The following is a 20,630-nucleotide window of genomic DNA, read 5'->3' on the forward strand; positions in this document are numbered from 1 at the left end:
CCAGGGGTCATGGTTCTCTCCCATTCCCAATGTTCTGTTTAGGCTGCAAAGGGAACCTGGAGATCCATCTGGGAGAACCTGGAGATCCATCTGGGACTAGATGTCTATGTTTTTCAGACAGGTAATGCTAGGATAATAATAATCACTTCCTTTGCCATCCTTGTTTTTGCCACGTACTCTTCTTCACTGTCCTGAATTTGAATGTCTTTCTTCATTCATTGGCATCAGCTGCTTTTGGTTCTTTCAGAAGGTGAAATTGAACTTCTCACTGAAGTTAATTCAAATACTCTAGCTTCCACCTGGATTTTCTCACCCTTTGGTCAGGTTAATCAAAATGTGCATGGATGCCTTACCCCTCAAAGACCAGGCCATGTACTTACAATTTTTGCAGCATGCAAGAGGTCAGTATTTCAAATACCAAATATTCATCAATTAGAATGGGTAAACTTAAAGGCTTCCTGCAAGAACATTGTTTTTATGGACATAAAGAGAAAAAGTCTTTCTCATAAAGAGAAAGAGCATTGTCTTTGAAAGCAGACAACATTTTCTTCTAAAAAGAAATTCGTTTTTGCTAGTAAGGCAAATTAAGTTAGCCTCAAAGACCTTATGTTGGTTTTGGATTTTTTAAAGGGTTTTTGTGGGGTTTTTGGTGTGGTTGTTTTGTTTTGTTTTTCTTTCCAACTGTTTAAAGGTAGCTGCAAGGTAAATAAAGTGCTAATTTTCAGGGGGCTGGAATTTGGGAAGGAGCAGACATTTTTCTTAAGCAGTGGTAGTGGCATTCTCCTTTAATGTTCGGATGCCAAGCTGTCAGCCAGAAACTTCAACACCACCCTTATCTCTCCTCTTTTCTATTTATACATTACACAAAGCTATTTTTTCCTGGGTTTAATTGCACATCAAAGGACCAACTGAATAGATCTGTTTCGGAGGTTGCTGATAGCAACGCTGGGGAATCCTGCAAATGGAGGTCTAAAATTTCAGTTCTTTCCAGTGCTGTATTAGATAATATGGGGAAAGCCAGTGAAACACTTGGCAAAAGCACCCTGGATGTACTTCTATTATTTGCAAGTCCAAGATGGACATAGAGAAGATTAAATGACTAATTATTGTATTAACTCACTCCCTCTAACCACAGGTTTCCTACCAAAGGAGACACCAATGGCAATGATTACTTCAGTTTTTCAGAGGTAGTGGCAGGTCTTTAAAAACATTCGGGTGTCTTGGAGTCCAGGAACACATCCTTAAAAATGGAGTATAGCCTCTTATTCATTCAGGGATGTAAAAAAAGGAATCTCCCAGTTCCCTTTAGGCCAAATATATTTGCCTTGGCAAATATGGATTTTGAAGGACTGCTCCAGGATTACAGGAACATAAAATCACAACATTAAAATTGATTATATTGGACACAGTATCAGACTGAGGGTTTCACTGACTTGTTGAGTAAATAGAAATTCCTACACCTCTGTATTCCCATTGTAAAAGAGATGTGAACACCACAAAGTACTTCAGCTGGCTTAAAACCATTTTCCTAGCACCAAGCCTGTCTCCTCTAAGCTTTGTGCACAAGAAAGGTAAACAAGCACAGCTCCAGTCTAAGTTGAACAGCCTTTTTTGACATGTTGACTTGATTATTTCTGTCTACTTCCCCAAGCTTTCCAGCTCATACTGACTTAGCTTCTCTCAGATGAAACCTCTGGCAAAACTGCCTCTTGTGTTTCAAGATCCTTAAAACTCACTCCTTTGTCTGTCTCAATGTGAATTATTGCTTATTTATGAAAGGAAAGGAAAAGCAAAACACAGCGACCCAGACTCACGAAATAATGAATAGACAAAGTTCCACATTCATAAATAAAACAACATACTTCCTATAGCTCTTACATAATCTTAAGGGATTGTTTTGCTTTAAATCTGGCACCATTTTAGTAGGTCTTTTTGTTCTGCTACTCTTGTGCTACTTTTAAGTAGGAGAGGTGTTTGACAAGTGAATCTTCAGTGACGACAACTGCAGCTTTTATTGACTCTTTTGAAAATATTGAGCTAACTCTGAATTACTGAAGTGAACAACACTTGTGAATATAAACTAAAACAATAGGTGACTGGTACATATTGCGTGAAAATTTATTTAATTTTCAACCCAATAGAAACTGATGGCCAAACCTAGATACACTTAAATGCTGCTGGAAAACCTTTTCCCTCCTTGGAACGGACATAATCCACCTCTGGGCTTGATTCCACCACACACACACACAAGTATAATTTACCATAGTAATTTATAATGGTGCATAAATTTGTAATTAGGCTGGTTTGCTTAAGCTGCTTCTGTTCACTTGAGGAAATGTGACTCTCTGAAGAGCACAGCCATACAAGGAGATGGACATGGGTTTGGGGAGAGGTAGAACAGCTGGAAGACAGCTCAGCCTTGATTGCCAGTGCTTCCTCATGCCACACAGTTCTGCACGGACCAGTCCCATGAGGAATGCCTCCACAGAGCTGGAGAGAACATACCTGTTTGCAGATACAGCAAACTAATTACATGGAAGCAAACCTCAATGGAAATAATAATAAGAAGAATTAGAATGTTCCAAACAGGACTCATCTGGGAATCTCAATTAGCTCCACAAACAGTAATTAATTTAGCTTCTTAGCTCTCTGCAAGATAGAGAATTACTAATCTTCCCTTTTTATGGATGGGGATACACACATGCAGAAATGTGAATGAGGCATTTGCTGGATTTAGACAGCACACCATCTTGCAACCTCTTCTCTACCTTGTTCTCTCTCCTGTCATATCAGCTGTTATTCTCCCATTCTTTTTATGCAAAACTATATTCTGCTGGTTTGGGCCAAAAGAAGAAATCACTCCAAAGTCTCCAAGGGCTTAACATAACCAAAGTCTGCTGCACTCACCATAAGGGTTGCATTAAATACCCTGTGCTGTGATAGAAAATGTATCCAGCGGGACCCCACCAGATTTTATTTAGTAACTCAACAGTGAAGCTTCCCTAATGAGGTTGATGACAAATTTGGCTTTATTTCTTTTACTAAATATTGCTAAAACCCAGGAGATGATCCCATAAAAAAGTCAGGAGAGAGACCTGCCTGCCTCTGACCTCAAACAAAGGGCAAGAATTGTTGAGGCTCTGAGGGCAGCTCTCCAACACAGTGAGACAATGGATCCTTCCTTAAAATAAACACCAAGCTGGCCATACCAACAGAGCAGCCTCTAGTTTTATAATCCCTTTGCTAGTTTAAATCTCCAGATGAGTTATTATACTGCAACACATACACAATAAGTATGTCATGACCCTACAATAGTACTCCATAGGAATACAGAGGGCTGGGAAGAATAAAGAAAAAGGTTAGTGACTTTTCAACCTTAACTTGATTTGTCTGCATTCTGAAAAAGAAAGTATTTGAGTACTCTCAAAATCTTAAAGAGTACTTGATTTTTTTAGACCTTCTTGCTCTCTACAATTACCTGGAAGGAGGTTGTACCTGGGGGGGGCTGATCTCTCGAGCAACAAGCAAGAGGACAAGAGGAAATGGCCTCAAACTGCACCAGGGGAGGTCCAGGTTGGACATCAGGAAAAATTTCTCCACAGAGAGAGTTGGTAAATATTGGAAGAGGCTGCCCAGGGAGGTGGTGGAGTCACCATCCCTGAAGGTCAAGAAATGACTGGGAGTGGAACTATGGTTTAGCTGACATAGTGGTGTTCAATCAAAAGTTGGATTTGGTGATCTTGGAGGTCTTTTCCCACCTTAATGATTCTATGATTCTATTCTATGATTGTTTTAGTTGAGGGTTAACTGGATACAGTATGGACTTAGTGACTGCTGAGTTACATGCTGCTTCACAAACATTCACACATAAACTATCTTTGAAGGCAAGGCTGTCCTGCAGGTGAGACAGGAGGTAGGAGATGTTCTCACGTATTTTTAACTTTTTTGCAAAGCAGGTTTGTTACATGGAAAAGCTATTTTTTGGTGTGTCTCGGTTTCCCACAAAGCAAACAAGACTTGCAGCTGGTGTCCATGGCAGCTGTGCTTCTGTGAATACAGAGTGGACAAGAAATTTTAATTCTGGACTGTGTAAGGGGAGATTTCAGCCCCACTCTCATTTTGCAGTGTTTTTGTTGACTGTGTAAACTGCCAGGTAATTGGGCATAAGGTCCATCGCAGCAACACTGCTGGAAAAAGGAACCACATCCCCGTATGTTCGTCTCCTAGAGCCAAAGCCTGCCTTAATTTTCTCAGTTTAGGGTTACTAAACATTTCCCCCCCAAACTCCCTTTGCCACATTTCTCTGACACGAGCCAGCAGCTTGTCTGTTTTGTGTCTATTCGTGGCTGATATGAACTGTGACATGTCCAGGGGATCTTTTACAATTCCTGGTGACAAGGAAGGCTGTGAGCAGCAAAGTGTGTCACATATATTAGCCAGCTGCAAAGCTGAAACTGATAGCAGGGTATGAATAGAGCTGATAGCCTCATCTCTAGCTGATACTTCATGTGGCAGATCATGTTTCTGGGGGCTCCTTTGCTTGCCCCAGGGATGGTTAGAAAAAGTCCTGCTGCGTCCTGGTGAAGATGTGCTCAGGGCAAGCTCAGATTGGATATTAGGAAAGATGGCAGCAAGGCTGGTATGTGCAAAATGCACCACCAGTAGCATTCTGGAGGTGGCAATAGCTGCTATGGGAAGGTGAAAAGGAGGTAAAGACATGACTCACCTTGGAGGTCAAGCCACCTCTTGGCATCTCTTGAAGGAGGACAGAGGAAATGTCATCCCACCCTCCCCATTCTGGACCTGACTGAAAAGGGAATTAAACCAGCTTTTTAAATCCCTGGAAGATATTTCAGCACTTCACATTCAAGTTGCCAGTCAGGCAGATGCATTCCCTAAATGCCCATGATTAGTGCTCTTCCCCAGTTAGCAGGAAAAGAATCACAGCTCTTGTGCAAAGCGGCTATGGGGACACCCATTAATTTCCAGGGACTTGAACGTAAACGCTAATGAAAAACTCCAGCTAACTTTCCAGGGAGACTCACTGTGAGAGTGGGTGTGTCCTTGCGTGCCTTTGTCACAAGGAGAGACACAAGGTCCCTCTTTCTATCCCTGAGATAAAAGCAATCAGCTTCAGAGCCGCCATCACCAACAGCCCACTCCTTGAGAAGCTCCTTGACTTCTTGGGAGGGTTTTTTGCTTTCTAAACTCAGTGCCAGAAGGAGAAGGAGGGGATGATCTCTGCATCTACAAAGTAGCTGGGAACAACAGCAGCATCTCTTCCTCCCAAGAAACTTGTCACCACTTCAGGATACCCTGTCCCATCTTGGAGGGGCAGAGGGGAAGAGGGCTATTGTGGAAGCTGAGACGGATCCAAGAAAAAGAGAAAACACCAGGAAAAAAAGAGAGAAAAGCTCTGCAAATGAACAGTCAGCATAAACAAAGTGTATCAGCCCAGGCAAGAGGCTGAAGCATGACTGCACTAAACAAATCACAGTGGAATCAACAACTGGCAAAGTAATTGGCGTTATTACAGCTGATGGAAAATTTCTGATGCCGCCCATGTTCACTTTCGAAACTCTGCTCAGACGTTTAATTGGCTCAGTTCACATCTAGATGATTGCTCTTTTTGTCCTTCTGGAGTGTATCAAGCCTGTATCTGCAGACAGAAATTTTTGGATGTGCCTCGCTGGCTCTGTCCACCAGCTATGAGATAGAGAATGAAGCTTTGCACAAACTAAGCAAGGCAAGGGAAATAGGGAGAAGAATGGGTCTGACCTAAATAATTTCAATCTCTTTGTTACCTCAGTTCTTTTTAAGTTCATCTCTGGCACTATCAAGCAGTCCTATGCTTGTAGCTCCTAAAATATTGTGAGTTAAATGCAGGGGTAAAAATTGCACATGATGATGTCAGCAAGGGGTGGTTTTGGTACTTTAGTTTCAATATAGGTAAAATTGCTTTCTCTGCCACAGAGGAATGCTCCTGTGAGCACCCTCTGGCCTATTAATCACACTATTTCATGGAATCACAAGATGGTTTTGGCTGGAAGGGACCTTTAAAACCATCTCAGTCCTACCCTCCTGCCATGAGCAGGGACACCTTCCACTAGACCAGGTTGCTCAGAGTCCCATCCACCCTGCCCTTGAACAGTGCCAGGCATGGTGATAAAATGTTGATAATGGCTGAGTCTCTGTGCTCAGAAAGCTCTTCTGCCTAAACTTGCTAGAGTCTTTTTCCAAAGCATCCTCATTGTAGGACCTGTTGTCCGGAAAACCAACACTTCCCTGCAGGTCAGCCCTGCATGGACAGGGAAATTTCAGCCAGAGGCATCCAAGTTTTCCCCAGAGTTTTACAAAAGCCTCAGAAAATCATTAATCTGTAGGCAGCAGCCAGGATCTCAAGGTATATGAAATTGTGGAATGGTGCCTTTTTAAACAAGAAAAGCAGCTTGCCTTGGTGCTGAGCCACAGATTCCTCCACTCCCTAGGCCTAATCTTGGCCGATTGATGCCCTTTGGAGGACAGCAGAGTGTAGGAATAACAAGCTCTTTCCTTGGCCAGGGGTTGTGTCTGTAGGGTGGACAAGGCCATGGAGGAAGCATGTTATTGCCCCCTTGCCTCCTTTTCTCTTTGTGTTGAGAGCTGCGTGACCACAGGATGCCTTTTGGAAATACCATGGTGGCAGTGGGTCTGCAGCCATGTGAAGGGATGGTTCTTCAATTATCAGGGAGGCATTTTTGAGTTCTCCCTGGAAGCAGAGGGAATATTTCTGAACTCACTTGACTGACTCGTTCACTGGCTGATTTCACTGGGATACAACCCATTTAGGTTTACAGCTCTTTTCCAAGGAGGAGGGAGCCCAGAGAGGCTCATTTGTCACATCTCCTGTCATTGCAAATCAAAGGCAGCACCATGCTGGGAGACTCCCAAAGCCAAAGGGAGAGGACATTTGGCAGCATGGCTCCCAGAGATTTCTGGAGCTGCTTGACAGCTGCTTGAAAAATCTTACTGTTTTTCTCGAAAAGGAAAAAGCCCTCCCTGCAAAATGACCTGGCATGTAGATAGCAAAGGACAAGCCAGAGGATTTGAAGGGACATGACAGCACTTCAACAGCAAGTGTGGCTGTACCAAAGTGTGGCTCCTCAAAGCCTGCAGTGTGGCCACCTGTGATACAGCAAACTAATTTGGGAATGCCATGGGTTCCCAACGCAGAGCCCAGAAGGATGGCTTCAGGATTAAATCCCTGCCCTGGGACTTTCAGGACCCCCCAGAAGTACAGAGCTGAAGAATTGGACCATTTTAAACAAGCAGGTGCTTTTTCCCCCCAAAAAAATTGGCTAATTATGGGTGACCTAGTGCCACAGTTAGCTTTTTCAGGGACTTCCAGTTTTGCCCTCACAACTCTGGGCCTCCCAAATCACTACTGCTGCTGCTGCCAGACACCAGCACAGGACCTGGTGAGTCCTACAGAGCCTCAGAAGAAGACTGAACCCAAACTGCCCTTGAAGCAAATTTGAGACTAGAAGAAAACAAACAGGAAGCACAGAGGAGGTCAGCTCTTTGCTTCTCTATGCCAAACAGGACTTACAGAAAATCCCACTAGAAAGGTCAGAAAGACAATGGCCAGTGACAAAAATGGAAGGAAAACACAGGTAGACTCATTTATTTATTTGCTTTATCTACCAATCTGAATATTTTTCCTTCCAGTTACCACTTCAGGATTCTTGACCCTGCAAAAGAGTCTGGAGATGAGCAATCTAGTACCACAAGAAGCCAAAGGGGAGATGTCCATTCTCTTCATCACAGTTTGGTGCAAGCCTTTGATTCACATCCCATGTGACACTGTCTACTCAGGGTTAAATCTTCCTGCTGGAGATGCAATGTACTCCTGGGACAGGATTTAGAAAATTGAGGTCTACTCCGCTCTGTGGCCACAACTGAATCACCTCACAGGTTTTTTTTTCTGTTTTCTGAAACAGGAATAGTGTTATGCCCTGCTTACTGAGATGCTGAAATTTATGCGTGAAAAGCATGGCATCAAAACTAAGTATTGTCACACAAAGCAAAATGAAGCCGTACAAAAAAAACAAGGTAATGTGTGTGCCATTAAAATCCTGACACCAAGTGCTAGAAGTGGGTTGAATTTGCTCAGGTGCTCCTGCTGTTCCTTTTCATCAGGCATGGGGAAATACTGCTTTGCAGATAAACATTGTGATGTGGTGAATGTCCAGAATTTAATGAAGTCCATTATAACAGATGAAAATGAAGCTTTCATTAGTTTATGAATGCCTTATTCACTTTAGTTTTGGGGTTTGTTTTCTTTTAAATCGAGAAAGAATGTTTTCCCTAAGCAAGTGCCAAGAAAGAGAGTAAACATCTTCTGCTCTTACACCTTCGTCTCCTCCCCAAGGCTGTCACTCCTGCAAGGAAAAGGCTCTCATTACACCAGCCTTGCCCAGAGTCCTGTTGCAAACCTCTCCCAGTGAGATGCACCCAATGCTAGCAACAGCTGGCCACAGCTGGCTGTAGCAATGGGCTCTGCTGAGTCTTTTCCCACTCCTGTCTGCCTCTGCAGGGTTCTTCAACTCCCACCTTCACCTTTTATTGTCACACGCACTTTGGGCCAAGAACAATAATATATTTGCTTTATGATGCTCTGGCCATGACAGGGATTTTATGGACTGCCACAATATCATCTTCGTAATTGCAGCCATACTGCTGATTAAAAGGGTCACGCTGGCAGCAAGGGAATCTATAACGTCTTTATTTGTTCACAGGAAGGATACACCAGGAGCTCAGGTTTCTCTTTTCAGCTCTGGACTCTTGGTGCTTTGATCCTGATCACCTTTGAGAATAAAAGGGGAATTTAGCTCTTAAGTGTGGTTTTGTTGCTGGTGTCTCAGTTAATGCCATCCATAAAAGGATCATTTTCTTTTTTACACAGGACAAGGCTGAGACCACAGAGTTGAAATAGGAGTAGAATGATAAAAACTGTGTCTTTTTAGCTAAAAAGGGACAATCACTAACCATGTAAATAAATGAGTGACTATTGGGTTTTAGTAACACAGTCTGTTCTATTGCTCATTCATGAAGAGGAGGGAAGAGAAAATGTTTCAAGGTTTCAGAAAGATATATATATATAAATTTTTTAGCTGGAGAATTACACATCATGGTATTTCAGCACTGAAAACACCTGCTGACAGTATGATTACAAAACAGGACATCCTTGAAGTTGCAAGAAAATGGGCACAAAAAAAAGCGAATCTTGTTATCAAGTGAAATATCTGAAGACTGTGGGCCTGCGTGTGTGTGTTTTTTTCCCCGACTAAAAGCGTCACATCCTCAAATTCAAACGAGCAGATGGCTGCCAGAAACACTCTGAAACCAGCAAGCTGCTTGCCTTGGACACATTATTTTGGTGTCTTGACCCCTTGACTTGTCTCATGGAATTTTATTTCATTTGGGTTTGATCCAAGGCTATTGGAGAGGATTTTAAAGTCACCAATGACCTCTGAACTTCAATGATGGCATTTTGGGGGATTTTATCTTGAAGAGGAGATAAGGAAAGAAATGGCCATACATTCACCATCCAATGGGAGCAAAACAATATAATGACATAACCTGTGGTTTCAGTTGCAGCTGAAGTAAGCTGCTGAGGCTGTACAAAGAAGAGGTGATATTAGTGTGGGGAGAAAAGTTTTGAAACCTTGCAACCATGGCATCATCCCTTTTTGCTGACACTACAGAGCTACAGCTGATGACAATTTCAGCCCTACCTCCACGTTCTTGAAAAGTAGCAACCCTAAGTCATACCTGCTCCTGACTGAGTGTCTGAATTTTAGTTTCTTGCCTCAGAAAGAGTGTAGAAATGTAATCTTTGATATGGAGTCGGGTCATAGGGATTGCCAGGAGATAAAGAGCCTTGCTTTCATTTTCCCTGCAACTCTGACTGCTCCTCAATCCTGACCTTGATTGCTCCCAGTAAGAGATAACACAAATCTCATTCCTCATGCAGACTTTCCAAGATGTTGTCTTGAGCTTCATCTCACAGGTGCTAAATGGCTTTTCATGCAGGAGATAGGCTGAAGTTCCCTGATGAAGGATAAGGCTGATAAATTTGCTCCTTGGGAGCCACGGGACAATGTGGGTAAAGGTCACCTAGAAGAGAGAACTAAACTGGTAACACAGCAGGTCATGATGACATTGAATCATGATCAGGCCACCGTCTCAAGGAGAGGAGCAAGGCATTCCAGAGGGTACAATTTCTCCTGATGGCCTTTTCCTAAGTTGTGTGAAAGGAAAGAGTTCTTTTTCCTCCCTTACCCTGTCAGGGCCTCTCATGGACTCCTTCCAGCCATCTGAGGCTCCTGCTTTTACCCTCCGCCAGCGTCCTGTACCTTTACACAGCCATGGTGTCATGGCGTAACCATTCCCTCTCAAATTTCTTACTTCACCCACTTATCCTCACCAAGGATGTGCTCTATTCATATCCAGGTTTCTTACTTCTCATCATTCTTATTGAACTACAGGCACTTATTAAAGAAATGGGACCATCATCTAGTGCACCTGCTGCTCAAACATAAGGGACTAGAACTATAGCATTCCTTTATGAAGACATCAGTGACAACTAATTTTGGTGGCACCTAGATAAAATACTGATTTAATTTATCTGGATCCAATAAAATCTGAAAAGAGCTTATAAGAAATCATGCCTACACCTTAGTTAATGAAATTCTGGGCTGCTTCTGGGAAGGCTGACAATTGTAAAACCCATCTGCCAAACTTTCATTCACAGCTTCCTTGCAAAGTCATTACAGATATGACAAAACCCAGCAAACTCACAGAGGTGTGTGTGAACACACATGTGAGAATGGGGAGCACCACACTGGGTATTGCTGGCAGCTTGGAGGGGACAGGTGAACAAGCTCTTGATGCTGCCAGCAATACTCAATGTTGCAGGACCTATTTTATTCCCACCTGAGAACTTGAGCCTGAAATCACCTCTGCAAGCAAACCATATGAGCTCTCACTACTGGTGGTGCTCCTGCTGCTTGGAGAAGGCTGCCAGAGGCCTCAAGACATCCATCCATGGACCATCTCACCCTTCCCATAGCACCACAGAATGGATTGAGTTGAAAGCAACCTTAAAGATAGTCCAGTCCAGCCCCTCTGCCATGGGCAGGGACAACTCTCACTATCCCAGGGTGCTCCAAGCCTGGGAACACTTCCAGGGATGGGGCAGCCACAGCTTCTCTGGGCACCCTGTGCCAGGGCCTCACCTCTCCCAGCCAGGAATTCCTTCCCAATATCCCATCTAACTGTGCATTCCCTATGTCTTGTCTCTCCATCCCTTGTCCCAAGTCCCTCTGCAGCTCTCTTGGAGCCCCTTTAGGCACTAGAAAGGGTTCTAAGTTCCAGGACACTGATTATTTTGGCTGGCCAGGCTGTGTGCTGTGCCCTTAGAGAGGCATACTGCGGCTGATGCAGATTGTTTTTATTGTGCCTTTTGCATCTATTTTGCTGCACCCAGAAACCACAGAAGGCTGAAATAAATCTATATGCACCCTATCTGCTGGTCACCTGTGCCCTGATCCCCTTGTGTTTATATTTGTGCTCGTTATGACACAGGGAATGAGGGTGAGCACAAAACATTGGTCCCTAGGGAATAGCGATTTTCAAACAGTTACTCTGCAGGCAAAATGCAGGGTGCTGGCAAGTAATGCCTGCAAACTTTGATGCCTTGATTTCTGTTGTGTGGATCAATATTAATAGCAATATTGTATTTCCAGAGCTGGCAGAACTATTGATTATTTGGTATGTAGCAGTTCATTTTCACTTGAGAGCAAACTGGGACACTGAAACAACAAATGTGCAGCTGTTAACAAGCAACACAGGACACTGAGTTTCAGTGACACAACTGGGATATCACTTTCTTTGTCTAAAATGGAACATCTTTAACATGTCAAAAATATGATTTACTTATCTGACTTATGCAGTACCTGGGGAAAATACCTTTTTCCCTGGAACCTGCAGATTAAGGTCATGTTTCCAAATATGTGCCAAATCCAATCGATAACTTCATCCGCACTGTGACCAAACACTTGAGGTAGTCTTGATGGGAAAATGTTTTGTTTGATATGTTTAAACAAGTATTAAATCAGATCACCTTGTGCATGAGAAGATTTCAATGAAAGAAAAGATAATGAAACATTACACTGTGGTTGCAGGAGCTGAGCCAGAGTTATTTCTTTTCAATGAGGTTTTAACTCTGTGAGAAAAAATAGATACCTGTGTCTATATATGTGTGTAAATATATTTTGATAGGGTGAACCCAAAATAAAACTTTATATATCTAACAAAGGGTTTGCTTACATTTGAAAGACATAATGCTGTATCCTTCCATGAGCTGCTTTATTATGTATAAGTCCACAATTACCTCCTAGGGACACATTTAACTATCAAGGACCAAACTGTTGAATGGAAATTATACAGAACACTTATCTTATGGATGAAACTCCTGAAAAAGGAACTTCCCCATGGTAAGTGAGAAAAAAATTAAAAATAATGGGTGACGCTCCCTGTTCCAGGAAAGAACACCTCAATGCCTAATAATCTTTTTACTTGAGCTTGAAGAGGCTGGGGAGGTGACTAGTAAATATGCAGTAAATGTACCTGTACTATATGTTGTCTTTTGGGAGATAATATAGCCTTTCCTCTGCTCCCAGCATGTTAAACCCGGCAGGCTTAGCTGCCTTAGCAACTGTCTACAGCTTGGACAGGTCAGGATCAAGGGAGGCTGAATCAGCCTCTGATGGAGGCTCTGCTCTCCCACTGCTGACAAATGGAGTTTAGAGTGAAGGAGTCCAGTTTCTCAGCTGGGCCCGAGCCTCTTCAGCCAGTAGTAATCAAATGTGCCCAGAAATATTCCCAGGCATGGAGGCCAACTGGCACAGAGAGGTTTGTACCTCTGCTCACAACTGTGTCTTAACTTTCCTAACACAGCAGCTAAGTGCAAACAGCTCTCAGGGATGAACACTGATCCATGCTTAAGAATGATTTAGGAGCTTGCTAGTTGGACCAAAAGTGTGCTGAGAACTGGTTTAGTACTTTGAGTATACCCAGTTACGTTCCCGTGAATGTTCCCAGAGACTGTTTAGCTTACTTAAGTTATTGTTATGACATATTTCTTTTCCTGATCAAGATTACTTCTTTACAGCCAGGAGAAGGGAATTGTATGGCTGTAAATTTGGTTATGACAATAATCCTTTTGCTGGTTCATGAAATCACTCTTACTCAAGAGGAGGCATGTTTACTGCTGTCTGCAATCTAAGAATATTTGCAAGGAACCAGATGTGGTGTTTAAAGTGAAAAAAAAAAGTTCTGCGTGGACAGATGAACTTCGCAAAAAAATCACTGTCCTCCTTATCCAATTGCACATCACTGACATCTGCCTGATACTACATTTTCAAAGTTTGCTACTTTAAATTGCTTACCCCCAAAAAAGCACCCCACCTCAAGTACTTGCCATATGCTCTAACTGTGTTACATTAGTGTGTTGGTTTTGTCTGGGGCAGGGTTCATTTTCTTCCCAGAGGTTGATACAGGGCTGTGTTTTGGGTTTGTGCTGAACACAGGGTTGATAACACAGAGATGTTTTTGTTATTGCTGGGCAGGGCTTGCACAGAGCCAAGGCCTTTGCTGCTTTTTGCACTGCCAGGCTGGGGAGGGGCTGTGGGAGGCTGGGAGGAGACACAGCCAGGACAGGTGACCACAAGTGACCAAAGGGATATTCCAGACCATGAGACATCATGCTCAGTGAATAAAGTGGGGGAAAGACGGAGGAAGGGTGGATGTTTGGAGTGATGGCATTTGTCTTCCCAAGCCACTGTCACATGTGATGGGTTCTGGCTCTCTGGAGGTGGCTGAACATCTGCCTGCCCATGGAAAGCAGGGAATTAACGCCTTGCTTTGCTTTGCTTGTGTGCAAGGCTTCTGCTTTCCCTATTAAACTGCCTTTATCTCAACCCATGAGTTTTCCAGCTTTAACCCTTCCAGTTCTCTCCCTGATCCTGCTGGTGGGGGAGTGAGTGAGGGGCTACAAGGGGCCTGATGGGGTTAAAGCATGACAGCTGGGATGCCATTAGATGTCCCATAGCAACTTTCTGTCCTGGCCTGAGAAAGGCAGAGCAAGTCTGTTTTCATGGATTTCTCTGAGCTACAAGAAGTTGAATGCAAGATCTTTACTTCAAGAAGAATTGATTTTATCAAGGCAGGGCCATCTGGCAGAAAGTAGAGCAGGATTAATGCAATCCCAAACCTGTGTCACCCAAATCTTGGCACCCTCCACCACCCCACAGGGACTCAAGGCAGAACAGGGAGGCAGAGGAAATATCTCATGCCTACACTCTTTTCACCACACACACCACAAAACCTTCTCAGTGAAAAGGTTTCAAAGCTGACATGAGAAACTCTTACTCTGATATGGGAGCTGTTCAGAGGAACACATCCTTTTGAATGGTTTAGCTCATGACACTTCTAACAATCACCTGTGCAGCCACCTACTCATGGTTTGCAGATGGCTCTGGGGAGGGAGCTCCTTATCCTGGTGAGCTGGCTGTATTTCAGCAATGGCACTTTCTTTGTGGACAGCACCAAGGCTGCCAAGCACCTTTTGTGGTTTTTCCCAAGCAAAAGATGGTGCAGATCTGTGTCAGGAGTTGATGCCACTGCCCAGCTCCCATTTGGACACCTTTGTGGCCCTGGCAGAAGCAGCTAAAGGCACCATGTGGGCTCACAGCCTCGACGTTCCACGGTGGCTTCCTGTCTCAGGAAGCTATAATGCCAGGAGGATGGCAGAATCCTTCATGCCAGCAGAATATAATGCCTTATGATCCTGTGATGTAGTGCAAAAGGCAGGAGGAGTGGGAAGCCCAGCAGGCACCTGATTGAAGAGGCTGGGGGAGATGAGAGGAGACGGTGTCCTGCTGTGCGCTTCTCCCACCTCCATAACCTCCTTACTTTCAAAGAGTTTCCACAGGGCTATGGTGGCTATTGTTCTCCAGACCTGGTGCATCAGCATCCCCATTACACTGACAGTTTGGGATTCTCACACTGCCAGCCTTTCCTGTTCCTGACAGAGAAACGAGCAGCTTGTTTGGCTTTGGGAGGAAGCAAAACGTGTGCAGCTCAGACACCTCTGTGCTAACCATGTACAGGGTGATGCTGCCTAGTCCACAACTAGCATGGGCTGCCTGGGCATGTGATCATACTCAGACAGACCCAGAGGCATTCCACAAACGTGTCTGTCCCTTTTCCTTCCAAAAGTGACCACAGCACCTGGGTCAAGCTTTGGCACAACTGCTATTGATGTGCAGAGTCAGCAGTGAACGAGCAATTCTTTTCATCTGATTTTCAAGGAGGCTGCAGATTCCTCTTGACCATTAAAATGAAAAGGAGGCTAATTCAAACCTAGAGCAAAGTTTAAGGAGTAATTCTGCACAGGCAGGCAGGTAAGATAATGTAAAAGTCACTCTTTTCTCTGTTTGGCCCTGTAAAATGAGAAATACTATCAGGGTGGTGCATTTTTTGAAACCTGCATTATTTCTTTTTTCCTAGGAAGGGTTGAAATAGGTTTAAGTACTACTGTTATTATCTCTAAAATGACAGAGACATTTTCATGTGAGTTTCCCTTCACAGTCAGATATCCATATTCACCATGTGCATTCCTTTGATTCGGGGACTGCAGCTTCCCTGTGGTCCAAGGACTCAAGGTTCATTTTTTGTTGCTCTTTCTGCCAAAATGGGGTTATTAGAGATAGAAAAAAATTGCAAGGTCACCCACAGCCTTGATAGAAACAGGAGGGTGGGAGAATATTAGAAAGAAACTATTAGCTGTAATATCCAGCTGCATTTGGCAAACCTGAGTGTATTTGGATTGCCTGTACCAGCATTTCACTCCCCTGTTTCCAAGTGATTGCCCTAGCCCTAGTGATCAACCACCTGAATACATCCAAGAAGGATATTCACAGAAAGGATCTCCTGATAAAACGGCTATTCCTGGCCTTCTTTCCATCACATCATAATCTGTCCACTAATATGGCCTGAGATCTCAGCTGATCAAAAGGTCATAAGATGCTACTGCTAAGTATCACTCTGTCTCTGCTGAGCCAAAGGGATTTTTAGTCCATTCAACAGGCAGAGGAATGCAATAGCAAAGCCTTCAAATCTGTTTGTATAATAGATGAAGTCTTCTCTTTATGGCATTTATCATCCTTCAGGGAATGACACCTGATAAATAAATCTCTAGTTCCCAGTGAATTTAAATAAAACAAAGGCAAATCATATCCCTGTGCACTGTAAATATAAAACTGAAGAGAACATAAGAGTTCCCAATCTTCCACCATCTCCTTTGCTATAAAAGCTCTAAAGCGCTGATCATCCACAGATTCTGCCAAAATCAAGGCAGCCCAAATCTCTGAGTACATTACAAAAAGCATGGTAATAGCATAGGAGGGACTTAAAGATACATAACTCATTTAGTCTAATGATATGGTAATACTTACACCTTTTTGTCTTCATGTTAGTAAAAACAAAAAATCATAAGAAAAGGGGGTTATTATGGAGTGAAAATGGAGGGAAATCTAATAAATGGCTCAATGTGATTCCCATCAGGGGGGACAATTTTCAAACATCTTGGGACGAATAAGATACTGAACCACATCCTACTCAACACCACGACTTGGGCCAGCTGGTCACCGCTGTACTGGTGGCAACTGGTCCATGTGATGCCAGCCATTGCCTCCAGCAGCAACTGCAGCCACTTCTCTGGCCATCCTGCTTCCAAGCCTCTCAACACAGGCAGGGATCGCTGCCCAAAACAGCAGGGAGAGAAGGCACCAGTGCCAACAGCCACCTGCCACCTGAAGCCCATGTCTAGCGGGTCTGCAGAGGTAGTTCCTGTGAGCATTACCATTGGGAAATTCACTGTTTTGTGTCTCCAGCACACCTGAAGGGTTGTCACAACCAAATTAACCCCCCCAGCATTTCCCAGACTATCCTCCCACTCTTTGGCTTTCAGGAGCTCTACACCAGGACCAACAGACAGTTTCTTTAACCGTAACTGGCAGTCATTTTGCTCCTCTCTGTGCTTTCAAAGCTGAGAGCCATCAAAGATTAGCAGAAAAAATCATGACTATTTTTCCCTAAGAAGCAGAACTGGTAATAGGCTTCAGGAAAAATCCTCCTAAATGCAAGTGATAAGCGTAGACTGTGTGAAGGCTGACAGGTCTAATTATAATTATCATTGCGAGGGGACTAGCACTAACCTCCCTTCTGGAAGGCAATGACAATTCCTGGAAGAGAACATGAATTATCATAAACAAAATCATTGCAAGGAATGTTGTCTTTCACCGGGAAACTAAAAAAGATCCAGATTTAGGAGTGAAAAAAACCCCCAAACCTTAAGAATTTTTTTAAGTTTATCCTGATAGAAAATGGCACTTAATCATACATTTAAGTTTTGCTGACTTCTGAATGATGGGAGTAAAAGAATCAAGCAGGATACATGAAGTGTAAGATGGAGTCATGCATGCAGGAGGTGTTTGGAAATAAAGGATATATTCTGAAAGTATACTTGAAGAACATACCCTGCATTTAAACATGGACAAGGAGTTCCAGGGAGGATGTTGGTACAGACTGAGATAAATATTCAAAACGACGACAAAACCCAGACCACTTTGCACCAACTTTTCCCCCTTCCTCACATCCCAGCAGGAAGAAAGGCAAACAGAACCAATACAGATCTCTTCAAATTGCTTCTATCCACTGAAATCCTAACTTTGCATCTATACATTGACTGAAATACAACAGCATCAGCTTTCAGCAGGGTTATGAGGTAGATAAGATATCTTGAAGATATTTCTTCAAGATCATCCTGCCCCAAACTTTCTGCTTTCTTTGATGGCATTCCACTTTTCTTAGTCTGCATGTTGTTTTGGGATTTCTCACTCAATTTCCATTGGAAACTTGGAAACAGAGAAGCTTGGGCAATCTGGACTGAAAGTAGCAGTCCCTTAGCTTTTTTTTTTTTTTTTCTGGAAACAGGGAAACAGATATTATCTTCTTAATAGGGACTATAACTGCAGAGGAGATGAAGAGAAGAGCCTCAGAGTCAAAAGCACTTCTAAGGGTTTCATTCTCATTATATCTCAATGGAGTGGAGCAAATAAATTGTGCAAGGAGACATATGGAAGCTCACTATGCAAATGGCTTATTTAAGGCTCTGGCTTCCTAATTAGGTCCTGGTGTCAGGAGGTTGGTAACAATTATTCACACGTAGATCATTTGGATACAATAAAAACTGTTCTAAAACCCAAACCATCATAATGGCATGCATCAAAAAAACCCAAATTAACGTTCTAGACTCATTTGTTTAGTGCTTGGACCATCAGTTTCTGTGGTACACATACCTAAATTTTGCGTCCAACATTGCAAAATTGTGTTTGGAAATGAAAAAGGAGGAAACAAAAATCATCACAGCCATATCCCCTTGTTCTTACCTTGTTCACAGATTTCGTCACTGGACTCTGCACAGGGAACCCACACTCTCTTCCCAAATTCTTCATCTGACTCTGTGGTGTTTCCCAGAGCAAAGAGAAAAAAGAAAACCTTGGTTGTAGGGATGACTGTGTAGAAAACGGTCACAAGCATCCAGAGTTTTGCTCTGCCCTTTTGATTTCCTTACATGTTTCAGCATGACCACCACCACTTGCCAGCTGGGGCCCTCTGAGCACCCAGTGATGGGGTCCACCCTCATTCCCACAGTGTTTTGTAAGGCCCCCCAAGCCTCCCCTTACCCCACACAGATGTGTAGGCTTCCCCTCCCAAGCATCCCTTGTAAGCATGTTGGTATCAAAGAGCCACCACAGCTTTCCCCAGCAGGTGTGGGGCACACAATGAGCCATGACCTCAGGGAGTGATGCCGTGGATTCCTCTGACAACCTGTGTTAGAAAAGCTTGGGGAGAGAGCAGGAAGGTGTCACAAGAAGCCAACCCGCCTGCTTTGTATAAGAATTAAAGTAAGGAGCTGAAGCCAAGGATTACCACATTGATAAACCATTTAAAACAGAGTAAGCGCTCGTGATTCAACATCGTGACTACAGCAAACCTACTCTGCACTGCATTTCAGTACTTCTGGTATGAAAATGAGGTCTTCCTCTGCCTTTCCTGCCCTCCCACCTCCTCTCCTCTTTGTCCACCTCTCCAGCCCTTCACACAAAGGTGAAATATTTTACATTTTCACCCGTGGTGATGAGGATCAGAGAGTCTTTGCTTTGCTTTGCTTTTCACTGATTTTGCCAAAGGCATCCTTTTAAGCATCAGCCTGTGCAAAGATAATAGGTGACATGATTCTCTATAACTGGAATCAGCAACAAATCAGCCATCTGCCACTCCAGGGGTCTGAGATTAACCCAGCTACTGGACCGTGACTGCGAAGTATTTGCACATTTAGATTACAGAAATGTGAGGTTACAGGTCCAAAAAAATAAGACTGGGAGTGGGGAAAGTGTGGGCAGAAGGAGTGGAAGACAGCCTCAGGAGAGCCCTTTAGATTAACCCTTCCCAACACAAGGCACCTCATAACAACTCCAAGCAGACAGTGTTTCTCATTATAAAGTGCTAAAAGGATGAAGGATTTGAAGGAAGCAACTTGAGACACATTAGACATCATGTTTCTGGAGAATACATCCAAAGACGCTCCTTTCACACCGGGAGAAATAAAGACAAAAACCAAACAGCTGCCTTGTCAAAGCCTTCCCTCCTCGGGAAGCATGACCAAGCTGCCCAGATGGCTTACTTGAGCACTTGGAAAGTACAAGAGTATAATTTTTGCCCCAAGATGGACCAGATCCACAAGCTCCCCTATGGTCAAGATTTCAAGAAATGAAAGAGGTCTGCCTACTGAAATAGCAAGGTTTGTGAAGGTCTCTTCATTTGTTGCTCCCAGTTCACCCTCTTGAATAACAAACACTATTTTGCTACCATGCACACATGGATGCTGTCAATCCACATTAATACCTGTCCATGTCTTTGGGATTCTCTCTATAAATCTGTTGGGAATTGTTGTTTGGTAACGAGGTACTTGAAAACTGAAGAAGTTTAAATCAGTGGTAAACACAAGCTGGCTCCAGATCTAAGAGCAAGAGCAATGGTCTGTACAATGTGTGGTGGATCAGGACAGATACCAGGGTCTGCTCTGGTCATGTTGATAGTTTTAATCCCCACTCCTGCCACTTTCTCTTGTAGGTTAGAATCCCACGGATCCCTGAGATTCCCATCCTCAAAGATCTCAGGTTAAAAAGAGGAGGTTCTGCCCAGAGGAACAGGTGTAGCTGCAGCCAAAAGTGTCAGCAAGAACATCTGGAAAATTCTAGAACTTCTCACCTGTGAGAAAGGACTGAACCATCTGAACTGTTCAGTCTGGAGGAGAGAGGATTCCAGGGAGATCTTGAGCATCTGCCCGTACCTAAAAAGGTTCCAGGAAAGCTGGAGCGGGACTTTCGGCAAGGACATGAAGTGACAGGACAAGAGGGAATGGCTTCCCACTGCCAGAGGGCAGGGTTAGGTGGGAT

At 43.5% G+C, this 20,630-nt stretch overlaps 1 protein-coding gene across 5 annotated transcripts in view; it reads right to left on the reverse strand.

The window, feature by feature from the left end:
• SETBP1 (SET binding protein 1) overlaps positions 1-20,630 on the reverse strand; it is a 269,098-nt gene that overhangs the window by 127,237 nt on the left and 121,231 nt on the right. For all 5 annotated transcript variants that reach the window (XM_069002367.1, XM_069002363.1, XM_069002365.1 and 2 more), the window contains one exon: positions 18,558-18,629. In XM_069002367.1, coding sequence (XP_068858468.1) covers positions 18,558-18,629 — 72 coding nt within the window. The remainder of the gene's footprint in view (positions 1-18,557; positions 18,630-20,630) is intronic.

This window comes from Aphelocoma coerulescens (assembly GCF_041296385.1).
Source record: "Aphelocoma coerulescens isolate FSJ_1873_10779 chromosome Z unlocalized genomic scaffold, UR_Acoe_1.0 ChrZ, whole genome shotgun sequence".
NCBI classification, from domain to species: Eukaryota; Metazoa; Chordata; class Aves; order Passeriformes; family Corvidae; genus Aphelocoma; species Aphelocoma coerulescens.